The following is a 23,106-nucleotide window of genomic DNA, read 5'->3' as shown; positions in this document are numbered from 1 at the left end:
AAAAGAAGGCTGCCATAGGATATTTAACCTGCACAATTAAAGATTTAGGTCGGGTGAATAACGACATAATTGCAGGGAATGCCCCTCAGTGTGGGATGGGAGGCAAATAAAACTAGTTTCTTATTTTGGATTTTCAAATTTCTCCTTCTCTTCTTTTATAAACAGGCTTTCCAGCACTTTTTTTTCCACAATTCAGCAACATGTAAATCCTCAAACATGATGGTGGCTTCCCCAGCCAGACTCAGGTGAGGAACATCTCCAAACCTTCACCTCACGTAACTCCAGCTGCCTGAGAGACCCCGTCCACACACACCTGCCATTCCCCAAATCCAGTTGCAAAGGAAAACCAAGGGCATGTAAAACCATAGGACAGCAGAAGAAACAGTGGCAGTTTTAGCAATGGAATGAGGCAGCTATTCAAGGGTGGTAAATGGATCCGTAGCTTCATGCGGCTGTATTTAACAAACATACAAAATTGCTTCGTTTCTTCAGATAAACAGAGGATTTTCTTCTAATAAAACACTACGTGCATAAAAATTAAACTGTTTCTCCAACCAAGTCAAAAAGCTTGTTGAATTCACAGCATTGTTCTATTACAAGATATTTTTCCTACTTAAAAAAAAAAAAAAAGACCAAATTCAGATCTAGGAGTAACTTGAAACAAAAGCCCCAACATCAGAGGACACAACACAGCTGATTTTCATCAGCAATATATGTATTAGAACAGGAACAGAAACACACATATTATTGCTTTCATTGTCAGGCAATGAAAAAAAACAATTATTCTTTAAATGAACCAAATTATTATTAACTGCAATGCATAAGGAATGGAAAAGATTTGGTGGTTTAAATGGTTGTACAATAAGCTGAGTTGGTACGTCCACTGAAGCTCATACTTTCACAGACATTATTCATGGCTTTCTGTGATGTTCAGTGGTTCTTAAGTCACTTATATTGTCAGTACTATCTGCTCAAACTAATGGCCCTACATTTCACTTAGCTAACTAGTTACACTTTGGTTGTTAACAATGGATTGCAGCATTTCAGGTAAATTCAGAGTCTGGATATAACCATTACTTCTGTGAACTGAAGAAAAGACATCAAAATATTTTGACTTGAATAAATACCTGACAGTACTTCTCAAGAAAAAAACCAGAGCTTACAGAAGACAAATAAATGGATTTATTACAGTAGTGCAGCATGACATACAGCAATGATGCAATGCAATGGCTGTCCTACCTCCCTAGAGATATCAAGCCTCCATCATATCACTACAGTATCTGAGCACATCACACATATTGATTAACCTATTTTCCTAACACCTTTGAGAGAAAACAACTTTAGTGGTGTTTTACAAGAGGAAGCAACAGCACAGAGGCCCAAATACCTCAGACACCGAGGCTATTTGAGCGTTTAGAGCTCCACTGACACAGAGCAGAGATCAGCACCATGTTTTGAGGGGACTCACACAGATGCAACCCTCCCCAGGGAACCAGGAGTCCAGCCCAGGCAGACTCTGGGCTCCTGGTCCACAGCAAAATATCCTTTCAGCACAAAACCAGCCCTCCTCATCAGCCCACCTATTTGCAGCAGTGTACAGCCCCTTCCATACTCAAGTGGGTCTCCTTCCCACCCATGCAATCAGGATCACAGCCCAGAGCAGCACCCCATGTCCATGTCCTGGACTGTCACATCCCAGCCCCACAGACTTCCGACTCCTCCCTAGAGCAGGTCTGCTGCTCCCAAGCAGCGGATGAGCCCAAAAGGCACGAAAACCAAAACTGCTTCTACTTCCCCTCCACTTCAGTGCAGAGCAGTGACACCTGTCACTCCTACAACACATCCATCCATCCATTGATGCAGTGAAACAATCAACCAGCAGGAAATCATGCAGTCACTCTGTCAGCTCACAGCTTTTGCACACCTGAATAGCACCATTTGCATGAGGTTTAGATATTGCAAACACTGGATTCGGTAGTTTCCGCGTAGCTCCAGGCAATAACTGCTGTTATGAACAGATCCTTTGTTTTTACACTTCTTTATTGTTCTTTCTTGTCTGCCCGCAGACTGCTGTGCACCCCTGATGACACAGACCGCAAACCACTAAACTAACTGCTGCGGCAACAGCTGATAGCAAAGCAGTAAGATGAGGCTGAGTCTGGAAGAGGTGACTGCCTCTGTGACTTTGAAGATGTGCCATGAATAAATACATATACGGGTTATAAGAGAAATAAGAGGGAGGAAGAAGTAACTGGATAAAACAATACACAAGCAAAAAGGATACACTATGATGTGTGATGATGCTGTGGGCAAATGCTCCTCAATTTCTTCTCAAAGTAAACCTCTCTAAAAGTCTTCAACGCCATAACACGGCATAAACTTCACAGTACAATAAAATCCTGTATCTACCATCTTCCCAGTTGCAAAGTAGCCAGTTACAGTAAACTATCATTTGTGCTGGGAGCCTCTTCCTTCCTATCTGACAGTGTTTCACTACACTAGGAAGAAACATTCGCAATCTTTCTGACCTAGCATTGTGGTATTGGGTTTGTACCACAAAGCAGGGATGTTTTGATAGCTTCCAGAAAACCAAATGTGGTCTGGACCCTGTGGGAAAACTTGCTTACCCCCTTTGGAGGCAAGGCACGTGAGCATGTGCCATTCCCCTTATTTACTAACCAAAGGATCCATCAGCCTTCCCAACCTCCACCACCAACTGCTACCACAGAGAACTAGGGAACCAGTCCAGCTCTAATCAGCTGGGCTGCTTCTCATCGTAGATGTGACCACCCTTCTACTTTGCAAACTGAATGCATCAGGGCAGGGAATGAAGAGGTAGCTTCCTTCTTTTGGAAGGTCATTAAAACTACAGGAAAAATAAACAAGTGAAAGCACTGCCTGGAAGACTGTGGCTCCATAACGCCAGCTATACCGCGAAGGACATCCAGCTCATATAAACCAGATTAGTTCCTACTCAGAAATATTGCGTTTAACTATTAGGCTTGCTGCTGTTCTCATTAGCTCTCAATCACTTCCAGACTTCTGTCAGCCCTTTCAGGGAAGCCGGACAAGAATAAGATGGATTGAGACTACTATGTTGTTGCACCACTACCATCCAGTCAGGAAATTTCCATTTCCTCCTTCATCTTTAATTATTAAGCTTGCTTTATGTGGAGAGAAAACATACCGTATGCATTAAGTCCATCTGTCCCACGGTCAGACTCCTCTCCCTTTCTGGCACAAGACTTTTGTTATACAAGCTAATAATCCATCTCAAGGTGCACACACACACATACACACACAGATGGAGACTGATGTGCACTCAACTTGGCCTGTGCCCTTCACCAGTTAGGCAAGAGCCAGCTCTGGTTGTGGACCATGCAGCCACGCCAGTCTCGCATGGGGCTTATCACCTTAGCTGTGCTAACAACAGGGCTTCTGGAAAGGAGGACATGATTGCCTGCACCCATTCACACACAGCAAGTCCCAGAGAAGGACAAGATGCTGGGACCTCAGCGGGTGAAGGCACGCTCCCCTGCACGGGGCTTGCAGCCATGGGTCTGGCAGCCTCCCAGGGACAGCCAAGAGGTTCTCGGTGTAGCATCACTTCAGCTGCATTACACATCATGTTTATAATCCCTATCATCAGACTCGCCAGTTTGGGCTGTTCCTCAGTGTCAGTGAAGGAAAATTTCTTCTTCTGCTTCCAGAAAGTGAAGGAAAAATGTTAAAAGGATTGCTGTAATCTTATTTCACAGCAAACTTCAAACAACGAATCACTCTGCATGACGTACCATGGCTATCTCTCTCTCTGAGCTTGTTTTACTGAAACTTAAAAAGATCCAGGAGTAAACAAATGCAGCCATCCCTCATGATACTGTGTGATTTCATGTCTGATGGGAGGGGAGAAAATCAGTCCCAAACCTCCAATTTTCACTCTACCATGGAGTGAAATTAAGCCAACATCGTACTCCACCAGCCCTGCCAATTTTCCACTGGCTGCTCTGTGTGTACTAGGCCCACACATTTCTATTTTCTAGCAATTCCTGGCAAATATCCTGTCAGATTACCAGCGCTTTTACTCCAAAGACATGACGCACATTAAAACACAAGCAGTTCATCTCTTCCAGAAACCACCTCCCCACCACAGCTTCAGGCAGGCTGGGCTGTCTTTAAAGCAGCACAGGAGCAGTGACACAGGCTCAGAGGGAGCCCCAGCAGCATCCCCACGCGGGTGCATTGACCATAAAGTTAATAGTGGATGATTTGCAGTGCATGACCTCAGTGTGAGGCCTTATCCTGATTTTGCTGACAGGAACAATGGAAAAAAAAAAAAGAAAGAAAAAAAGGACAAATACAGTAGCACCTTGCTCACAACAGGAAGGTTTACATAGTTTACTTGCATTCTGCTGCAGAGCAGCTGGCATGGCTGGGTTGAGAGACTCAAAAACCCTCATGTTTCAAATAATGACCAATTTCAGGGCTGGGAAATGCTCAGTGCACGAGCACATGCCGTCTCCAGAAGGTGCAGTGCAATGGTAACTCCCTGAGCAAAGCCCAGAGGGAGGTGAGGAGCTGCCTCAGGAGAAAGAGCGGGCATGGAGCAGACCCAGCTCTGGCACAGAGCTGGCTCCATAGGCCACCAAGCTGGGACACAGCCACTCACTAACAGCAGAGAAACTCACCAGGACATCCATCACCTTATCCCTCTCCCACTTACTAATGTTAGCAGCAAGCCTGCTGCTGGTTGCTGCCAACTTAAGAAGGAGGGGAATGAAAAAAAGCAAATAAATAAATAAAATCAGAGGTCTTGCCCACAAACTTGGTGTGTCTTGTCCTCCAGACTCTCACACTTCCTCAGACTCCTACAGGCAACAGGGGAAAGACAATGCCTGTGACAGACAGGAGAAACCAAGAAGGTATTTTCCCCCAAGGCCAAGAAATCTTAGGAGATACCCTATCTTCTTCCTCATAACACACTCATGCCTCTGGTGTAGTTAATTGCTCTTGGCTGAGGAGACACTGTCTTCTGAAGTCTTTAGGAAAGGAAATAAGATACAAGAGTCTCAAATGCACCAGAGAGCTGGAAAATTAAAAAGCTGACACTTGAGATTTGGAGCAGAATCAACAGGCACAGCCACCCACTGCTCAGAGCTGGCGCCCTCCCTTCCATGCCCCTCAAATCCAGACCTTCAGAGGATCCAAACAGGGACCAAGACTCCTCACACACTCAAAACATTTTAATATAAACTACTGCAGAATTTCCCTCAATGAGCAAGGTGTTAAGCAGCTCTTTCCCCCATCCAGTCCTTTGATAAATCAAAACACAAAACCAAAAATATTTCCTTAAGATGGGCAAATTGGTTCCCAACTGCAACATCATTCAGGATTTTTACTCTGTGCTACAGCCAGGCATGAAAGGCCAAGCTCAGATCAATATCTACTGATTATTCACATAAAGCAGAAAGAACCTCTGCCTCAAAAACACATTTCAGAAACATATCACTACTTTAATAAAGTGCAACCACACACGGTAAGTGACAGGACCTATTCTGTCATTCTTCTACTCTCCTAATTTCATCCAAAACCCAACCTCTGCTCCAGCTGTGCCACAAGGCAGCCATATGTTACCAAAAAAACCCAAAGGAAAATATCAGTAGTGAGGGTTACTGTGGATGCCTTTGGAAACAAAGGGAAAACACAGCAGATATAAACTGAGAGCAGCGAGGGAGGTGAGCCCCACTCCCAGCCCCTACACCCCTTACCTTCATAGCAGGGCAAGAGCTTCCTCCCGTTGGGCTGCAGGTTGGGGGGAATGATGTTGCAGAAGCCATGGGGTAGGATGTACTCTGTCTCATAGTAGATGTTTTTCCAGCGGTGTGCACATGCCTAAACAGATCATAGCACACATGTTATTGACCCAGAGTCACAGGACAGCCCTCCAACCAAGGCACAGCACGCATGGACAGGACCTCCCAGTGTCACCTTCACCCCACTGGCCCACTGTCACCCCTTCACACCTCAGCCTTTCCAGATAAAATATCTTCTTACTGTTTCCTCCACAGATCGTCACACCGCCTGGCCTGGCAGCTCAGATCTCAGCCTTCGTATGTACATGACTAGGAAAACAACAGGTCTCAGAGCAAGACAGAGCCCATGCTGGAGATTTCAAGATCCCTTCCTATGTATGAATCTCCACAGTGAAGCTTTTCTGAATGAAGGATGCACTGATAGAACCCAGTCAAGCCAGAAATGGGGAGAAAATGGGAATAAAGACATTAAGAATTCACATAAAAGGATTAGAAGTGATGCTAGGACTTAGAAGGTTACTAAGACCATATGAGAAGGTTATCCCACCAGATGATGCATGTATGAGTCAAAGATTTGTCTCACTGGGAAAGGCAGCTATGTTTCTGCTTACTGGTAACAAATTTATGTGAAAATGCCAGAGATTTTGTGTCAATAAGAGTGGCAACATCAGTCAAGGTGCAGATGAGCAGCAGAGATCAGGGTGCCATAGTGAGGAATAAGATTACCTTGCAAAACCAGAGCTAAACCAGTCTCACCAGGACATGTTGCTCAGTACAACTGCCACACACAAACACGCAAACAAGCAATGTGGAGCTTGGTTCACACCTTCCCAGAACCCATTTGCTGCAAAAATTAACACTGCATTGCTGCCAGACAAACCACAGGTCACTTAATGGTCAGAGGTTAGTTGGAACAAAAGCAGATGAAATGTGAAACAGCAAGGTGTTCATGTGCTGGGCCGTATCTCCAGCTGGTCTAAGTCACTGAAGTCAGTGTAGATGTGTCAATTTATATCATTTAAGGCTCAGTCCCATGCACACAAAGCAGCCTCTATGCTACAAACCATTTAATCCCATACTTTCAACTCTCCCTGGCAACTTTGCCCCAGTCCCCTTCACGATCCCCACACCTGACCTTGTCTGCCCCAGATGAGACATCCTCTGTCTTCCTTCCCTGTGTGCTACTCCACTTTTCTCCCTCAGCAGCTCAGAGCTGAGCACATTGCCCATGGGAGCATCTCACGGTAAAAACTCCATAAACCAGGCCCAGTTGTGTCACACTCCCAGTAAAGGACCTGGGAAGCACATCAACCACTGAGAAACTCAAAATTCAACCCCTATACTTAACCCCAGAAAGACATAAAAGGGTAATACTTCTCTCATTTTTTTAACTGAGAGGGGATCTTTTCAATGTCTATAAATATCTGAAACGTGGGGGCCAAATGGATGGGGCTGGGCTCTTTTTGGTGGTGGCTGGTGACAGGACAAGGGCACAAACTGGAACACCAGAAGTTCCAGACAAACTTAAGGAAAAACTTATTTATTGTGAGGGTGACAGAGCCCTGGGACAGGCTGTCCAGAGAGGTTGTGGAGTCTCCATCTCTGGAGATGTTCAAAACCCACCTGGACGCTTTCCTGTGCAACCTGGTGTAGGGAACCTGCTTTGGCAGGGGGTTTGGACTGGATGATCTCCTGAGGTCCCTTCCAACCCAACCATTCTGTGATCCTGTGAAAACCCATTGTGTAAAAGCCTGCTCTCCTGCTAGCCGTGCTGCATTCAGAGTTTGATATTTATTGCTTTCCTAACTTCCATCAGTCTGAGAAGCATTTATTTCCTGAAGATGGTTATCGCAGAGGGATAACAAGGGACTCCGAGGGCCAAGGAAAGCTTTGCATCACACTGCGTGGTGTGGGCTGCCACAACAGATGCTTCTGCTGGAGCTCTGCTCAATGGCCAAACATACGTGGGGAGTCCTGTAAAGAGCAACTTTGGGGTTTTGCTTTAAGGAAGCTCAGTTATGGTTTTAATCCCCATGTACTACTCATTCAGAATTCAACAGCAACAAAAAAACCCCCAAAAACCAGCACATGAAACACTCATTTTCAGAATAACCAGGAAATAGTTTCTCTCCTGATGGATCTGTGCTGTGAGCACAGCCCTTTTAAAGACAGTACCATAAAGACACGTACCATTAAAGCAACAGTCACGTCAACCCCCAACTCCGGATATAAACTCAAACAGAAACAGACCAAGAGTATTTTTTAAAATTATGGAAAGATAAATAAAGGATCATGATATTGTAAATTCCTCGACATTTTCTATCTCGGAAACTGCAAGGGAATCCCATAAATTAACCTACTAATCTCTCCCAGAGGAGCACAAATGACAGAGTTGGGGAGAGCAGCAGCATTTCATCAGAAGCAGGAGGCTTTGCTCAGGAGTGAGGTGCAGAGGCCAAGAAAGATAGAACAGTATAAGGAGGTGGGGAAAGAAAAAGGGGGAAAAAAAATAAAAAAGGCAAAAAGCTGCTACATAAGAAATAAGTTCAAAGTCAACCAGAGGCTATGGGTTCAGCTTAGCAGTTCTGGGCACACTTAACTGATCAGTCAGGATTTGGTTTTTGTTTGGTTGGGGGTTTTGTGTTGGTTTTTTTTGGGGGGGTTTCTTGCTTTTGTTTTAGTTTTTGTGAGGGGTTTTTGTTGTTGGTTTTGGGTGGGGTTTTTTTAATGATCACTTTTCTGTACCTTTAGCATGCTGTGTATTCAGGCATGCTGTAGTTTACCACTGACTGCCGGAGTCTGTGGACAGCTCGTAACCAGAGCTCTAAGAGATGAACTCCACCTCAGTAAGGGCTTCCCCAGGCTCCCCCACACCACAGCTGCAGAATTTGACATTTTCCCAATGGAGAGAAATCCTCTTACTCCCAGAAACTCATTTCTCTGCAGCCAAGCAGCTAGCACATTTGTCTCCCAGCTATGGCAAAGCTCATCCACAGCTGCTTCTGGTTTTCCTGCCTTCCCAGAAATGTTTAGTTGTGTTACAGTACAACAGGTCCCTGCATTATTCAACATCACAAGCTGATGTGCTACCAAAGGTAGCTGCAGCCTTCCTTCTTTGATGGCATGTGTCTGAAGGGGTCTTGGGAACAGAGATGAGTCATCTGAATTTGACTGATGCTGTGGAGATGGTTTTTCTGTGGGTTTTTTTTCCTCCTAAGGTGATTGCAACCAACTGACAGCTTATACATTGTTTTTTGGATGCAAACCATAGGTGTGCCCCCATGCAACGAGGTCATTGTCACGATTTGGTGCTCAGCAGCTGCTGCCAGGGCACAGGCTCCAGCTCTACCATGGAACAGGGGAGAAAGGATACAAACCCCTGAAGCAAAATAAAACACTTCTGGGCAAAGCCCAGGGCAGTCTTTATTGATGGCAGACACTGCATTACCACAAGATAATGAATAGGTCATTTCAGAACTGCAGCCACTTTGTTCTTTTGCATGTTGAATAAAAAGCAACACGAGAGACCCAGGCTTAACCTCAGAGGCCAAGTGTCCCACCTGAATGCATGGTCCTTACAGAGCCCTCTGCTGACTCCTGAAGTCAGAGTCCAATTGAGGGACTTTTTGAATGTGCCACTTTTGGTGCTTTGTTGCAGTGATGGATTTTTTATTATTATTATTTTTACAGACACACACACAATCACTAAATGTACCAATAAGTCAACTACTTAAAATGAAAAACAGCGACACTTGATTAAAAATAAAATTAAAAAAAAACAAAACAAAATCACAGAGTAAGGACAGATGTGGCAGGGATTTAAGAAGAGCAAGACTGAAGGATTTGGCTTATTTCCAAATCATAATGCACTGTCCCCAGTTCCTCTCCCAACAAAAGTAGAAGGAGGACTTTTGCTGTTTCAGTTTGCAAAGAGCTGACAATCTCAGCTGTATTACTGCAGCACTTAGATTAATGCAAATATTGACTGCTAGCATACCCGAGAACAGGAAGCCACTGAACTGCAAACTCAGAGCTTTTTTAGCTAATCTTACTTCTTTATTTGTGTAAATCCTCATGCTTTTCTATTTAGTCCATCACACAAACTTAAAATTCTGGTTCAGTAACATCCTGGCACAATATGGGCTCAAACACAATCCACTTCACCAAATATCAACTAAATATTGATATTATCTGCACACTCCTCCCCTTCCCCACTGCCCCTTTCCACTGAAGCGGGTACTCTTATCAGGCAATCGAGGTAGGCTGATAAGACAGAAATTTAAGCCACTAACCAGTTTCAAGGCAAAAGGAACAACTTATCTGTACAATCCACAGTTGTGGGACTAATTCCTCTACCAGAGGACGTCAAGAGCGCGAATAGTTCACGTGGGTTTAAAAAGCAACTACTTCTATTTATGGAAAATATTAAGAAAATCCATCCAGGGCTATTGAACACAAAGATATCACTCTGACCTGAAGTAATCCCTGGAAGAGATACAGTAAATAGAACTGTCATGCCTGAAAATATAGACTTCACACAGTCCTAACTACCGGGCATCAGCTACGAGTTAGCTAGTAATGTTGTTAATAAGCTTAAAGTCAGCAGTTGCCGCTCTGAACGCATCTTCTCAGAACACCAATTTCTCACAGGCACTTCAAAGACAGCTGCATTTTCAAGAAATCTTGATCTTTAAAACTAGAGGAGCACATGAACTAAATACTATCTGCTTATGGGAAAGTCACAACTCTTTTTCATTAAAAAGGTATCTCAAAACAGAGAGTAACAATGCCCTGAAACAACCAGGTATTTCCCATCCACGAAGGAATCTGTACATCTTCATTCCAGGCTCTGTCTGCACACAGATATGTGCAGATGTCTAATTAGTAGTTTAAAACAGAATGCTTTGGTAATAAATATCTCACTGAAATCAGTGAGAATTAGACTTTTAAACATCCTTGAGCACCCAGACACAACCTACTGGGTGATGGCAGTATAATCTTCTCAGAGGGGTGCGTGAGGACTGCCTTAAATCAGCGTAACTCGTGGAGATGTTTTTACCAGCTTAAGCTGCACCAGAATAAGCACACCACCAGCCACACATTTTACTTTAGCTACATTTTGCTTTTAACCTGCTTTATGGCTGAATTTTCTACCCCCTCAGGCTCAATCTAAGCCCTCACAGCCTGCCCATGTCTCTCACCCTTGTAGACTCCCCTCAGCCAGCGAGCAGCCAGCCCCAGCCTTGGGAGTTGCCTGGGGTTTTTCCCCACCAGATTTCCCTTCCTTTGCTGCTTCAGTTTAGGGAGATGACACCTAAACATCAGCTGCGACCTGTTCCTCTTTGAACCAAAATACACTAAACCATTATTCTTAAAGATAGCATCTTTACAAAAATATCTCAGCGTTGCCTAAAAAAAGTATATGTTCTAGCTTCTGAAAATGGGACAAGATTTTGTCTAGTTCAGCCCAATGACTGGAAAATGGAGAGGATACTGGGTCTCCAGGTAGCGTTATCCTCATCACTGCAAGTTACTCCTCAGCTGTCACACAGGACTCTAAACATACATACCAATCAGGAAACATGAATACATTAATTACGTACACTAGCATGAATGCCTTAATTTTGTCGTCTGCTATACAGGTATACAGTGTATTTTATTTATGTCCCTCTTCCCCCCCCCCCCCCCCCCCCTTCCTCTAGTGCTGAATGCATTTAAAACACCCAACAAAAGCAAAACATCAGTTAGCCTCTAGCATTGGCAAAAGAGACAATCAGATAAAACACCACAGGACCATCACAGAAAGGTATAAAAACCACGCACCCCTCCCCATGGGGATGTTGGTGCACAAGGACTTGGGTTGCAAGCGTTTGGTCTCTAAGAGCATATTAATAAAAACACCTTGGAATGAAGCAGCTTTGCCCACTTGCCTTACACAGATGGTTGGCACAGTAATCTTTGCACGAGATCTTTGTCACTAGCAGCTTTGTGACAGTTTGGTGCCATGTACCAGGGCAATCCCCCATCTCATCAGAAAGATGGAGTCATACTGCAAGTTTCCAACTCCCAAACTGCGGTGTTTAGAATTAGATTGTTGACAGGATTACTCTGAAACAAGCTTGAAATTTACCTGCCACATATACCACACACAACGATTTGTTGTTGCCATTTTTTTTTAATTTCAGTTAACATTCCTGCAGACAGACACACTGGGGTACACAGTCAGAACCCAACTGCAGATGTGAACATAGATAAATATTGATCATAATATACCCATGTATTTTAGAAAGGTTTTTGCCCAGTTATCTTTATGTTTTGTTTCTTTTTTCCAACACAGGAAATGTTGTTTTGCAAAGATAAATTCCACATCACATCTGCTCTCCTTGACCTGTCTATTTGCGTGGCAACCATATCAAAGACAACAAGGCCACCCACACACAACGAAGTCATCTCTACTCTCAACTTTTCTGCCTTGTAAGTGGAAAATTAATATATGTAAAGAAAAAAACAGCACCACAAAGCATCATCTTACACTTTTCATGCTAAGTTCTGACGTGCAATACATATGCTCAGGGAAAATGGATGCATACATATTCCCTAGATAAACACAGGCTAATGACAAAAAGAACAAACTAGCAGGTACTTCCTAGACAAAGTTCTATTTATTCTGTTCAAAGATTTAATCCCTCAAATTTAGGAGAAAGCCCTTGGGTGACACAAGTCAGGTGTGACAGCTTTGAAGTCCTCCCTCTATAAATAAAGCTTTCTGGCTGGGGATCACTTTTCCTTCTGCTTGAAGGAAAGGACTACAAAATTTGCTGCCCGTAAAGCTGGACTCCGTCAGTCACTGCCAAACACATTAATCCTGACGTGTTTAGCATTAGAGTCAGACAGCAGCAACAGTTTTAATGAGATCAAAGAAAAGAGTGGACTTACCAGCACGCTTCCACCAGCCTTTGGCTGTCTAGCCAGGCTCACACCCATCCATTCATCATCTCTGTCTTCTTTGCAGGTCTTTCCGCAGAGCGTGCCCCGAGAATTGCCTACAAAAGAAGGGGAAAGGCAGCAAGGCAAGGAGACATGACTTTTAAATACCCACCGAAGAACCTCTACAAGAAACAAGACCGCCCATCAAGCATCTGCCTGACAGTGCTTTTCTCTTCCCTTTCATCCTGATTGTTAGTTTTGTACGCATCAATCATGGCAATGATCTCATTCTTACTGAGCACCATACAAATACACAGTAGAGGACAGACCCTGTCCCAGACAGCCAGCAGCTATTGCAGCACATCCACAGCTCTACTTGAATAAACCATCCAACTGAAGTCAACGGGAGAAATGTAGGTTTGCCTGCAGAATGCAATCAAAGCAAAAATTACTCTTGAAAATGAGATCTGGGGCACTTAGGGGGGGGAAAAAAAAAAAAAAAAAAAAAAAGAGGCCACAATTTTTAGTCCTGTCAGGTGGTATTTGTGAAGCCATGAGAGACAGTTTATATCACAGCAGCAGGACAAATCAAACTTAGTCAAAACACTGCTTTAGCACATGTGAGCTTCATAAAAATAAATTCTACTTGACTCAGTCATAGAATGGCTTGGGTTGGAAGGGACCTTAAAGATTATCCAGTTCCAACCTCCCTGCCATCAGCAGGGACACCTTCCACTAGACCAGGTTGCTCAAAGCCTCATCCAACCTGGCCTTCAACACTTCCAGGGAGGAGCAGCCACAACTTCCTTGGGCAACCTGTTCCAGTGTCTGACCACCCTCACAGTGAAGAATTTCTTCCTAACATCTAATTTAAACCTCCCCTCTTTCAGCTTAAAGCCATTTCCCCTTGTTTTGTCATTAACTGCCCTTATGAAAAGTCCTTCCCCAGCTTTCTTGTAGCCCCTTCAGGTACTGGGAGGCCACTATAAGATCTCTCCAGAGCCTTCTCTTTTCCAGGCTGAACAGCCCCAACTCTTTCAGCCAGTCATGACCAGATGAACAATAGTAACATGCCTTTTTCATAGGCAGAGAAAGTAACAACACACATCACCAAGAAAACCAAAATACTAAAAGGCTTCAATTTTCCCCATCAGAAACCAGGATGAGGCTCTAGATCAGAGCCATACATTAGGAACCCACCTTCCCCCGATTCAGACAGTACATCAGAGAAACCAAAGTTGATCCTAATCACGTGCAACAGCGTACAAGCGTGGCTCTCACTGAGAAACGTGTTTCCTTTAGCACAAGAACTAAACCCAAGGAATTATTTACTGCACTACAAGGGAGCCCACAGATTGCCACACTGCTAATACCTCACATCACAGGCCCTCCGCTGCGCCACCTGGGATCATCCCACGCACCCTTATGTCAGCATATAAGAGAGAGAAACCTTCTTGGCCAACCCTCATCGATACACTGAGCATGATGTTGTATGATAAGGAATACCCCATTGGCCAATTTGGGTTCATTGCTCTTGCTATGCTCCCCCTCCAGCTTCTTGTGCACCTGCACACTAGCAAAGCATGGGAAGTTCAAGAGTCCTTGATTTCTTAGCAACAACTAAAAACATCAGTACATTATCAGCATTCTTCTCATACCAAATCCCATACTGAATCCCAAACACAGCACTGTTCTAGCTACTGAGAAGAAAATTAACTCTAACCCAGCCAAAACCAGGACACCAGCTTTGCCTGGTTACTCACTGGAGAGGGCGAGTTAGGCCAGTGGGAGGACACCAGCACCAGGTGGGATGTCATTTCATAATGCTGGAGAGAATATGACACCTTTGCTACTGGTACTCAAAATCCATCAGGAGAAGCTGACAAATCCCTCTCAATGTCTTAGAATCTCCTTGAAGCTGGTAGGAGGATTTTTAGTCATTTGGGGTTTGGCTTTTCTTTTGGTTCCCCTCTTCTCCCCCCAAGCATCGCAACTACCCACCTCGCCCCATATCCAGTTCTGTGCATCTTCTGTCAGGATTGGTATGGACTCGACACTTAAACACAGCTCCTGGGGACTCAACAGAGGTGCTGTATTTAGATTCTGCCTTGGGAGCACCAACCAAGACCCTGGAAATCAAAAGCAAAGTAACAAGCAATTAATTTCAGGAGAAAAGAAAAAAGAAATAAACAAACAACAGCGAGGTTCATGTTGCCGGAGCTTCCTCAGCAAAAGGACTTTTTTCCAGCATCCTTGTGAAATGATGACATTGATTCACAAACTGAAAACACCACACACAATAAAAGCATTTTTCCCCAGTGAAGCCATGAATACTTTAACAAGCTAAATTTCCATTAGGAGTGTAACACATTTAAAGCAATCCCCCTCTCTGCAAAGCATTTAGGAAAGTATTAGAACAGACAACAGCAGCTGCATCCATTTTTTCCCCAGTTTTAACTACATCCCTATCAATCCAAGGAGCCACAAGAGCCAAGACACACACACCCTTGAGAGGATGAAATCGGAACCTGTGTGCTTGCCAGCCAGCCAAAGATTAATAAGCTTGTTCAGAAAGTGGAGTCACTCTATTCTCAGAACAATTTATCTAATTACAGCTTTAAAAAACAACAGCAAAAAAACCCAACCCACAACACACGAGCAAACCTCTTCCACAACGCGTTGCTGTCAACCAACATTTATCACTAAGGCTGTGAAGACTATACCTGGAATATTTATCCCACACAAGAGCTGGGAAGCACCAACGCACAGCTCCCACCACAGGGTTCCTTAACCTACTCTTGAAAGATGATGAGCACTTTTAAATCACTTGTGTTATTATCCAGTTAACTGTTTAGCAATCTGGCAGAAGATCACGCCCTAAGGGATGCTTTGAGGAGGTTTATGTGGGAAGCACAAGTATTAAGGGAGCCCTTCTACCACCTCCTCATTAAAGGGACAATCTTTCTCACCCAGTTGTGAGCAAGGTCTGGGCAGGTGAGGGTGAGGAGGGAGGTTAAGCAGGAGGAAGGCAGCTCCAGGGGGGAGTACAAGGTAGTTTAGGATCAGTTCTGCCAACACTCTTGCACTGTGAGGCAGGGTAGAGCTTCTACAGGTACCAGATTCCTTGTTGAAGTTAAATCCAGAGCTGGAACTAAGGGCAACCATCTCCAAAAGACTGAGTGTCCAGGACTCGCACACAGGGATCTAGCCTGCTACCTGGCAGGCAGCAGCTGACAAGGAACCACTGTTCTTGGTTCATCCATTAAAGGGATAATGAGCTACTGGTGCAGAGTCAGTCCACATAGGCAGCCCACCCACGGCACTGATGGACAGCCCAGCACCACCCCCAAAATTGAAGCTTTCCTTGTTTTAAACAACTTTTTTCCCCTTCATCTTCTAATTTAAAGTTCCATCCCCAACCACTACCCATCAGCAGCATCCTGCTTAACACAGGGAGGCCTGAGGCACAACGCATGCACATGTCCAGTGTCAACCAGAGCCTCCTGGAAGAGGTGTTCTTGCATCAGTCTGGTTTACACCAAACAGCAGCACATCTCCACTCCTGCTGTGACACACAGTTCCCTGGACACGGGATGAGACAAAGCCATCCCGTAGCACGAGAAACTGCTACATGAAGTTACCATTTTCTCCCAAGTTTCATGAGCTAAGCTGTATCATTTGGAGAGGTTTGGTGGGGCTGCACCCCACAACACACATCATGTTTTCACAAGTGAGAAGTATTAATGTCCAAAATACTTAAGTTGCTAAAACCTACAAAGCCTGCACACATTGGGGAGCGGGCGCAAAGGAGCCTGAAATAATAGCTCCAAATGGAAATCCCACCAGGCAGGCAGCAGGCAGAAAATCCAGTGCCAATCATTTCATTGACACAGGCAATGAATGCATGTCATTCACTTAGTGACATTCATGAGGTCTAACAAAAATAAATAAGGGGGGATATTATGAGCTTAAAGAGCTCCAGGTTCAAATTGCAAATGGCAAGAAACTGTTTCTCTGACCTGTTATAACAATAAGATAACGTAGGCCACACTGACCTCCAGTTTAAATGAAGCTTTGCTCTAACCTAAGAAAAGTAAATTTGATTCAGCAATTAGTGCACAAGGGGTGCAGAATGCAAGACTGGAGATGAAGGAGCCTTAATTGCAAAGATACTTCAGCTATCTTTAAAAAGCTGAGTGGGGAAAAAATGGTAATTAATGATTTGAGTAGGCTACTGGCACAGCTAGTATTGCTGTCTTGAGCAAATACACCTTTCAAAAAGAAAACATCTGTTGCCATTTCTTCATGTGGACTGAGCAGAAGGAAGCGGCCAGTAAAGGCAACTGGTAACGTGTGCCAAAAGCAAATCTATTCTGGATTGTCCTGGATGTCCATACATTCAGATTTGATATTTCACCTCCATCACACACTATGTCATAGGAAGGATCTTGTCTCATTCTTTCACTTTTGTACCCGGCAGCTGAAACCTCTGCAGATCTCCTGTTCCTTCTGGCATGACTCATACTCACCCATGGCCTGAGATGGTCACCTTCAGGGAAATGGGAGGTTTTCTGTTGGTTCACATGGTTTTTTTGGTCAGTCAAGCTGGTATTTGCCACATACCGACTTTGGTTTTATTCAAAGGTTTGAGACTGGAATATTTCCTTTGTCAAGAAGAGAGTCCTTTACTCATTCACTGTTTTCTGTATGCAACTGCTGGAAGAAAATTACCTATTTAACTGTCATAAGACTTTTCAGCAGACCTGGACAGAAGACTCATTTTCATCCAAATATTTTGGGACACACTGAGCAAAATAAACGCTTGTTGTGTACCTGCCCTGCATATCAAAACACCTTTGAAATCTTTTGCAATTTCTATGAAATAATGCTGCAACCAGATAAGGTGTTTTTCCCTGGTACCATATTGAAACAGAAATACATTTCAAAACAAAGCCTTAGAGGTTAATAGTCTTGTTGCATCTCCGTGCCGTGGAGTCATGCCTGGCACAAACACAGAAGATACATAAACAGCCAGCAGAAGTACAACTCTGTCCCCTTTCTGCTATCAGGCAACCTTCCAACATATTCCAACTAGTTTAACCAGCTCTCCTTTAAAATAGCCTGATTTTGTGGCGCAGATATCCAGTGCTGCTGTAGGACTATTTGGGTTGTCAGCAAGCAAGCAAGCACCAGCAGTTGCCCAGCTTTTTGCCAAAAAGCTTACGATGTGGGCGGTACGCTTTGCAAGGACTATCAATGAGTGCCGGCTCTCACCACAACTGTAACACTCTGCAGGAAGCCCTCAGGATATTTGTGAGTAGCTGCATGAAGACACCTTGAAGGGGAAACATCATCAAGAGAAAGGGATTGCTTTCCATTGACCAGAAGCGAGAGTGGTAGGAGTGGGGTTTGGGGCTGTGTTAGGGTCACTTTTGCTTGACGTGCACAGAGCTCTGTGAACCAAGTATCAGGGTCTAAACTGACATGAGAATCATAGAATCATAGAACCGTTAGGATTGGAAGGGACCTTAAAGCTCATCCAGTTCCAACCCCCCTGCCATCAGCAGGGACACCTTCCACTAGACCAGGTTGCTCAAAGCCTCATCCAACCTGGCCTCAAACACTTCCAGGGAGGGGGCATCTACAACTTCCTTGAGCAACCTGTTCCAGTGTCTGAGCACCCTCACAGTGAAGAACTTCTTCCTAATATCTAATCTAAACCCACCCTCTTTCAGCAGGGTAGAGAAGCAGCAGGCAGAGAAGCCATTTAACCTTCTCTTCTTGCATTCCTACTCAAGCAATCAAGGAGAAATGCCCTCATCTGTATGGAGACATTTACACAGCTGCGTGGCCAGAAACCATCACATTGCAGGAGCTGCAGCAGCTGATATTAATGGATGACAAGAAGCTTTCTTGGCCACAATGAAATCCACACCTCCTTAAAATTACTTCCTGCAGAACAGTAACTATCATTTTGCTCGTGTTTGACCCTCAGGACATACAGATTTGGAAATTAAGTGCTGCATTTAGCAGAAGGAACAGTGAGGGAAAGTGTGGAGCTGACCGACGGCGCGGAGAGATGCCAAGCACATTAAGCATCAGGCTACGGCATGCCAGCAGCGATTAGGCACTCACAGCTCAAGGACTGGGGACTGCAGGTACCTCACCTCGCTGCAATGTTAAGTGGTAGAGAAAAAAAAAGTCTCTAAATATCCTTGCATACCACAGCTGATTTCAAAAGTGGCACCAGAGAAGGGTGCACCACCAGCACATCCCAGCTGAGTTCTTTCTCATCAGCAAGGTCTCCGTCACTTGCTAAGCCCTCGAAATAAAAACCCCCATGGTTCATCCATTATGTGTTGAGTGAGAAGCAATAGGGCTGTTATTTGGGTGGCACATGGATGATCTGTGACCAATAACAGCAAACCCAGGTTCTCCAAAACTCCACAGCAGCACTTCCAGCATCATCCTATGCTGCTTATGCAAAACAGCACTGTTAACACAGCACTCAGCCTCCACGGGGTCAGCCTGCTCCAGCATCTTCCTTCTGGTTGCACACAACACATCACACACTAACGAGCCATATCCATCAGCCTGAGATGCAGAACAGCCTTTGTGTTTCAGCAGCAGCACGATCTGGTGAAGAGCAGGGCTGAAGGAATGAAGCAACAGCACAGAAACCAGACTCATTCCTCATTGTAAAACTCACAGCAGGACACCGTGCAGCTAAACTGACTCCATCGCTTTTTCATGCCAGATCATCTTGCCAGAAAGGATAAAGTTGTTACCCTGGACTTGTTGAGGGATTTGGGGGTGTCAGCAAGAAGGGGGCATAGGGAGGGGAAAGGAGTGAGATAAAGTAACATCTTATTTTAAAAAAAAGAACGATCAGAGATGCCACATTATTAACATTTTTTATTGGGGCAAAAATTGACATTTGTTTCTTTTTAAACTGTCTGAAGAAAAGCAGAGAAAGCAACATTTTTGGTTGCTTTTCGAGTCTTACTTTACTCCAAGCTTCAAAATTATATCCAGAGAACAGAAGTACTCCAGCTTGTCTCTGCTCCAAATGCAAGCAGCCACCTGGTTCCTTACTCAGCTGAAAACGGCAATGACGGGGAACCGGGTAAATCTTTCAAGATTTACAGCCATAAAACCCGCTTAAGGAAGGAAAGGGAGGCATTGTCAGAAATACAATACCCTCAGCACATCCGTCTGTGGTGATAAACTTTTCTTGAGACAAAAAACTGTGCAAAAACTATTCCTAAACAGCAGCATCACTGCAATTAACTCTTTTAAGACGGGTCAAACGCACTGACTTACCCCACTGTCACAGTGGGGGCTGAGCACTGATATTCCACTATAATTTCTGTGTCAAGGATTGTGTAGCAGCCTGAGTATTCACATTTATCTGATGGAATATTTCAAACTAAATATCCCCTCCCCCTTTCTTTCCTCCTGAAAGAATATTTGGCTCATATAAATCCTCAAGAATTACCAAATTCTGAATCAGTTTACTGGAAAACCTGCAGGTCTATGGCAGGTAATATAGACAAGTGCCTTTGGCTGTGGTGTTGGTAAATAACTGGCTGTGGTGTTGGTAAATAACTGGCTGAAACACTGAAGTTGAAGAGCTGACCATTATAGATATAGTTTTAATCAGCCTCAGGTAGGATCAATCACATTTTTGCAGGCTCACATAGTGCACAAAACAGTGGCTATATATATATATACACACACACATTTATATAAATATACACACAGATATATATATATATACACACAGGGATAGGCTACTGAGAATAAAACACTTCAGCTAAGAAGCTCTCATGATCAGAATTACATTAGGTCAATACCAGGCCCCAATATTCAGAGCAAGAAGCCCTGAACTACCACGACAGCACTCTCCAATGCTTGAGAGCATATTAACACACTAAATCATCTGAGATTGGCAGGAGCCCTATCAGCCTCGGATAGGATCAATCACATTTTTGCAGGCTCACATAGTGCACAGCTCACCAGGTAAGTCCTGAATGCCCAAAATATCACTGGCTAAAGTTAACTTCGCTTAACTACTGCCCACTGATGTGTATAGGCAAAACAGGCATGAGAAAACCAAAATCATAATTGGGTATAGAAAAGTTACAAAGGTAAGAAGAAAACTGACACACAAAACCAAACAATAACCCTATGGCTATTAAGAGGAGCAATATGCTATAATGGGATGAATAAAAACCATTTTTACTACATATTCCTTATAAGATACTTCAGCCTTTCCCCAGAATAGCACATTTGAAAGGGGGAAATAAATAAATTAAAAATCACCCAGTAACTCTACAAGCCAGTTAAGGAAATAGTTCTATAGCTTTGCACACAAAATCTTCACACACAAAAACCTGATAAATCTGAAAAAATGGCATAAATTCTGCTGAGCATTTCACTCTGCACTCACCCAATAAACTAGGATTGTACCTTGTATTTCAATAACCTGCAACTGGTTATCAGTTTAAACTTGAAATCAGAGACTTTATGCTCTGAAAGGATGTATAAGATTCTGTACAGTATAAATACAGTTTTAAAACATTGCTATATAATACTGCAAGCTTTTATGCCCAGTTGAAGTGGGCACAGCTAAAAGCACTGACCAGGGTTCAGCACTTTAATGGTCTGAATATCAAGGAAGATGGGCCAGATCTTTTAAGATTTACAGAAGAAATATGTTAAAGGCTTAACATTGGTATTATGTTGCAGTATGCAAAAAAGAAACGTGTTTGCACTCAGAACATGCCCATCCAGGACAGGGGATAACATCTCCAGAAAACTGGAAGAAAGCTGCATGTACTTTTAAGAGCAGAGAGATTCATCGCTGTCCCTTGACCACAGCTGCATGCACACATTAAGAGCACAACTGCACACAGGAAACTAAAGGGAGAGTGTGAAGAACCTATCATCTCCCAAACTTGTTATCCCAGCCTGTGTTGGGCACTGGATTTTTGAAGCACCTCGGAAAACAAACTCTCCAGCTCCACAATGAAAAGCAGAGCTTGCCCATCAGTGGTGACAATCTCACCCTCATGACTTCTGACAGCGCTGATACTGACCATATTAAGTTGCTGGTAATCCTGTTGGGTGTTCGAGCTAGCAATTTATTTATTTTAAAATTCTTCATGATCTTAGATACTTTTTTTTTTCTGGATGCCACAGCAGAAGCTCCATGAAGAAGCTCCATTTTCAGAAAACTAGAATTTGCATAACTGGAGTTTTTACTTTTAAGCATCAGACTTATTAGAGATGCCTGCCTTCAGATGGGCACCCAACACTGTCAATCCAGCATCGTTTCCAAACAAAGTGGGGGGGTATCTGGGAGACTGTCCTCCCTGGTCACCCTCCCCTTCCAAAAAATAATCACATCAGCAAGTGCTATCTGAAAATAATTCATGTTATCGATCAGAACAACAGACACCTACACAAGGAGCAACAAATTCTGTCAGTTTCATCCCACCACACCCCACTAGATCAGTATTTCATTCACACCAGCATGAATTTGTGTTGAACACAAGTCGCCTTCATCCTCTGCATCCTTTGTGGGTCCCTGTCCCAAGTTAAGCCCGGCTTTAAACTGAGAGCTTTTCTTCTCCCGGAGCGCTCTGTCCTCTATGAAGTCTTCTGATAAATCCTTAAAAATGGATGCTCCATGAAAGCCACTATGCAGAAAGGCAGAGCACACAACTACTTGTGAACTAAAGGGTGTGAAAGAAATTCATTTTTAAAGAACTGGACGCCGGCATGAATACATTTATTTATATCACAGTGCACCACAGTTCCAACATCAACAGCTGAGTAATCGGGTCGTATCTAAGTGTAAAAGATAAAGAGAAGCTTTGTGGGCATTTATTGGCAGCAGCGGCTCCTCCTCACATTAGAAGTGCACCAGATGACATCAACTAGGTCCAATTAAGAGAAATCAGTTTTAATTTTAACAAAGAACCTCTGACTCGGACAAGAAAGAGACAGACGATGCTCTGAGGCTCTTTTCATTCAACGGGGAAAACAAGAAACTTGCCAGTTTGCATAATTTTTTGAGATGTAGACAAACTTTCGATCATCCTTCTTTTTTTTTCCTTTTCGTTTCTTTTTTTTTAAAGTTTAGACATTTTCTCCACGGTCCCTCACGCCAAGAGCGGGCACAGAGAGGGGACAAACGCCTCTGGATGCGGGAACATCTCCACTCACCGGAGGGATTTTCTCCCGGGTCCAGGCTGGGGAAACCAGCAAACCCCCCGGTGATGGGACCCCGGGAACCTCCCGCGCACAACCCGCCCGCGGGCGCGGAGCCACCGCGCTGCCACCGCAAAAGAGAGAGTCCCCT

The 23,106-nt window shown here is 44.0% G+C and overlaps 1 protein-coding gene across 1 annotated transcript in view; it reads right to left on the bottom strand.

Annotated features, from left to right (window-relative positions):
* LOC104523921 (integrin alpha-9) overlaps window positions 1-14,861 on the bottom strand; it is a gene marked incomplete at its 3' end in the record, with an annotated part of 44,429 nt that extends 29,568 nt beyond the window's left edge. Inside the window, exons 1-3 of the mRNA XM_010166650.2 lie at window positions 14,739-14,861; window positions 12,747-12,853; window positions 5,766-5,889 (exon numbers count right to left, since the gene is read on the bottom strand). Of these exons, the coding sequence (XP_010164952.2) occupies window positions 5,766-5,889; window positions 12,747-12,853; window positions 14,739-14,748 (241 nt within the window). The remainder of the gene's footprint in view (window positions 1-5,765; window positions 5,890-12,746; window positions 12,854-14,738) is intronic.
* Between the last annotated feature and the right edge of the window lie 8,245 nt (window positions 14,862-23,106).

The sequence above is a fragment of the Antrostomus carolinensis genome, unplaced genomic scaffold (assembly GCF_000700745.2).
Source record: "Antrostomus carolinensis isolate BGI_N321 unplaced genomic scaffold, ASM70074v2 scaffold3784, whole genome shotgun sequence".
NCBI lineage: Eukaryota > Metazoa > Chordata > Aves > Caprimulgiformes > Caprimulgidae > Antrostomus > Antrostomus carolinensis.
The sequence above is the reverse complement of the archived record's forward strand: the minus strand, read 5'-3'. Positions and strand labels throughout refer to the sequence as shown.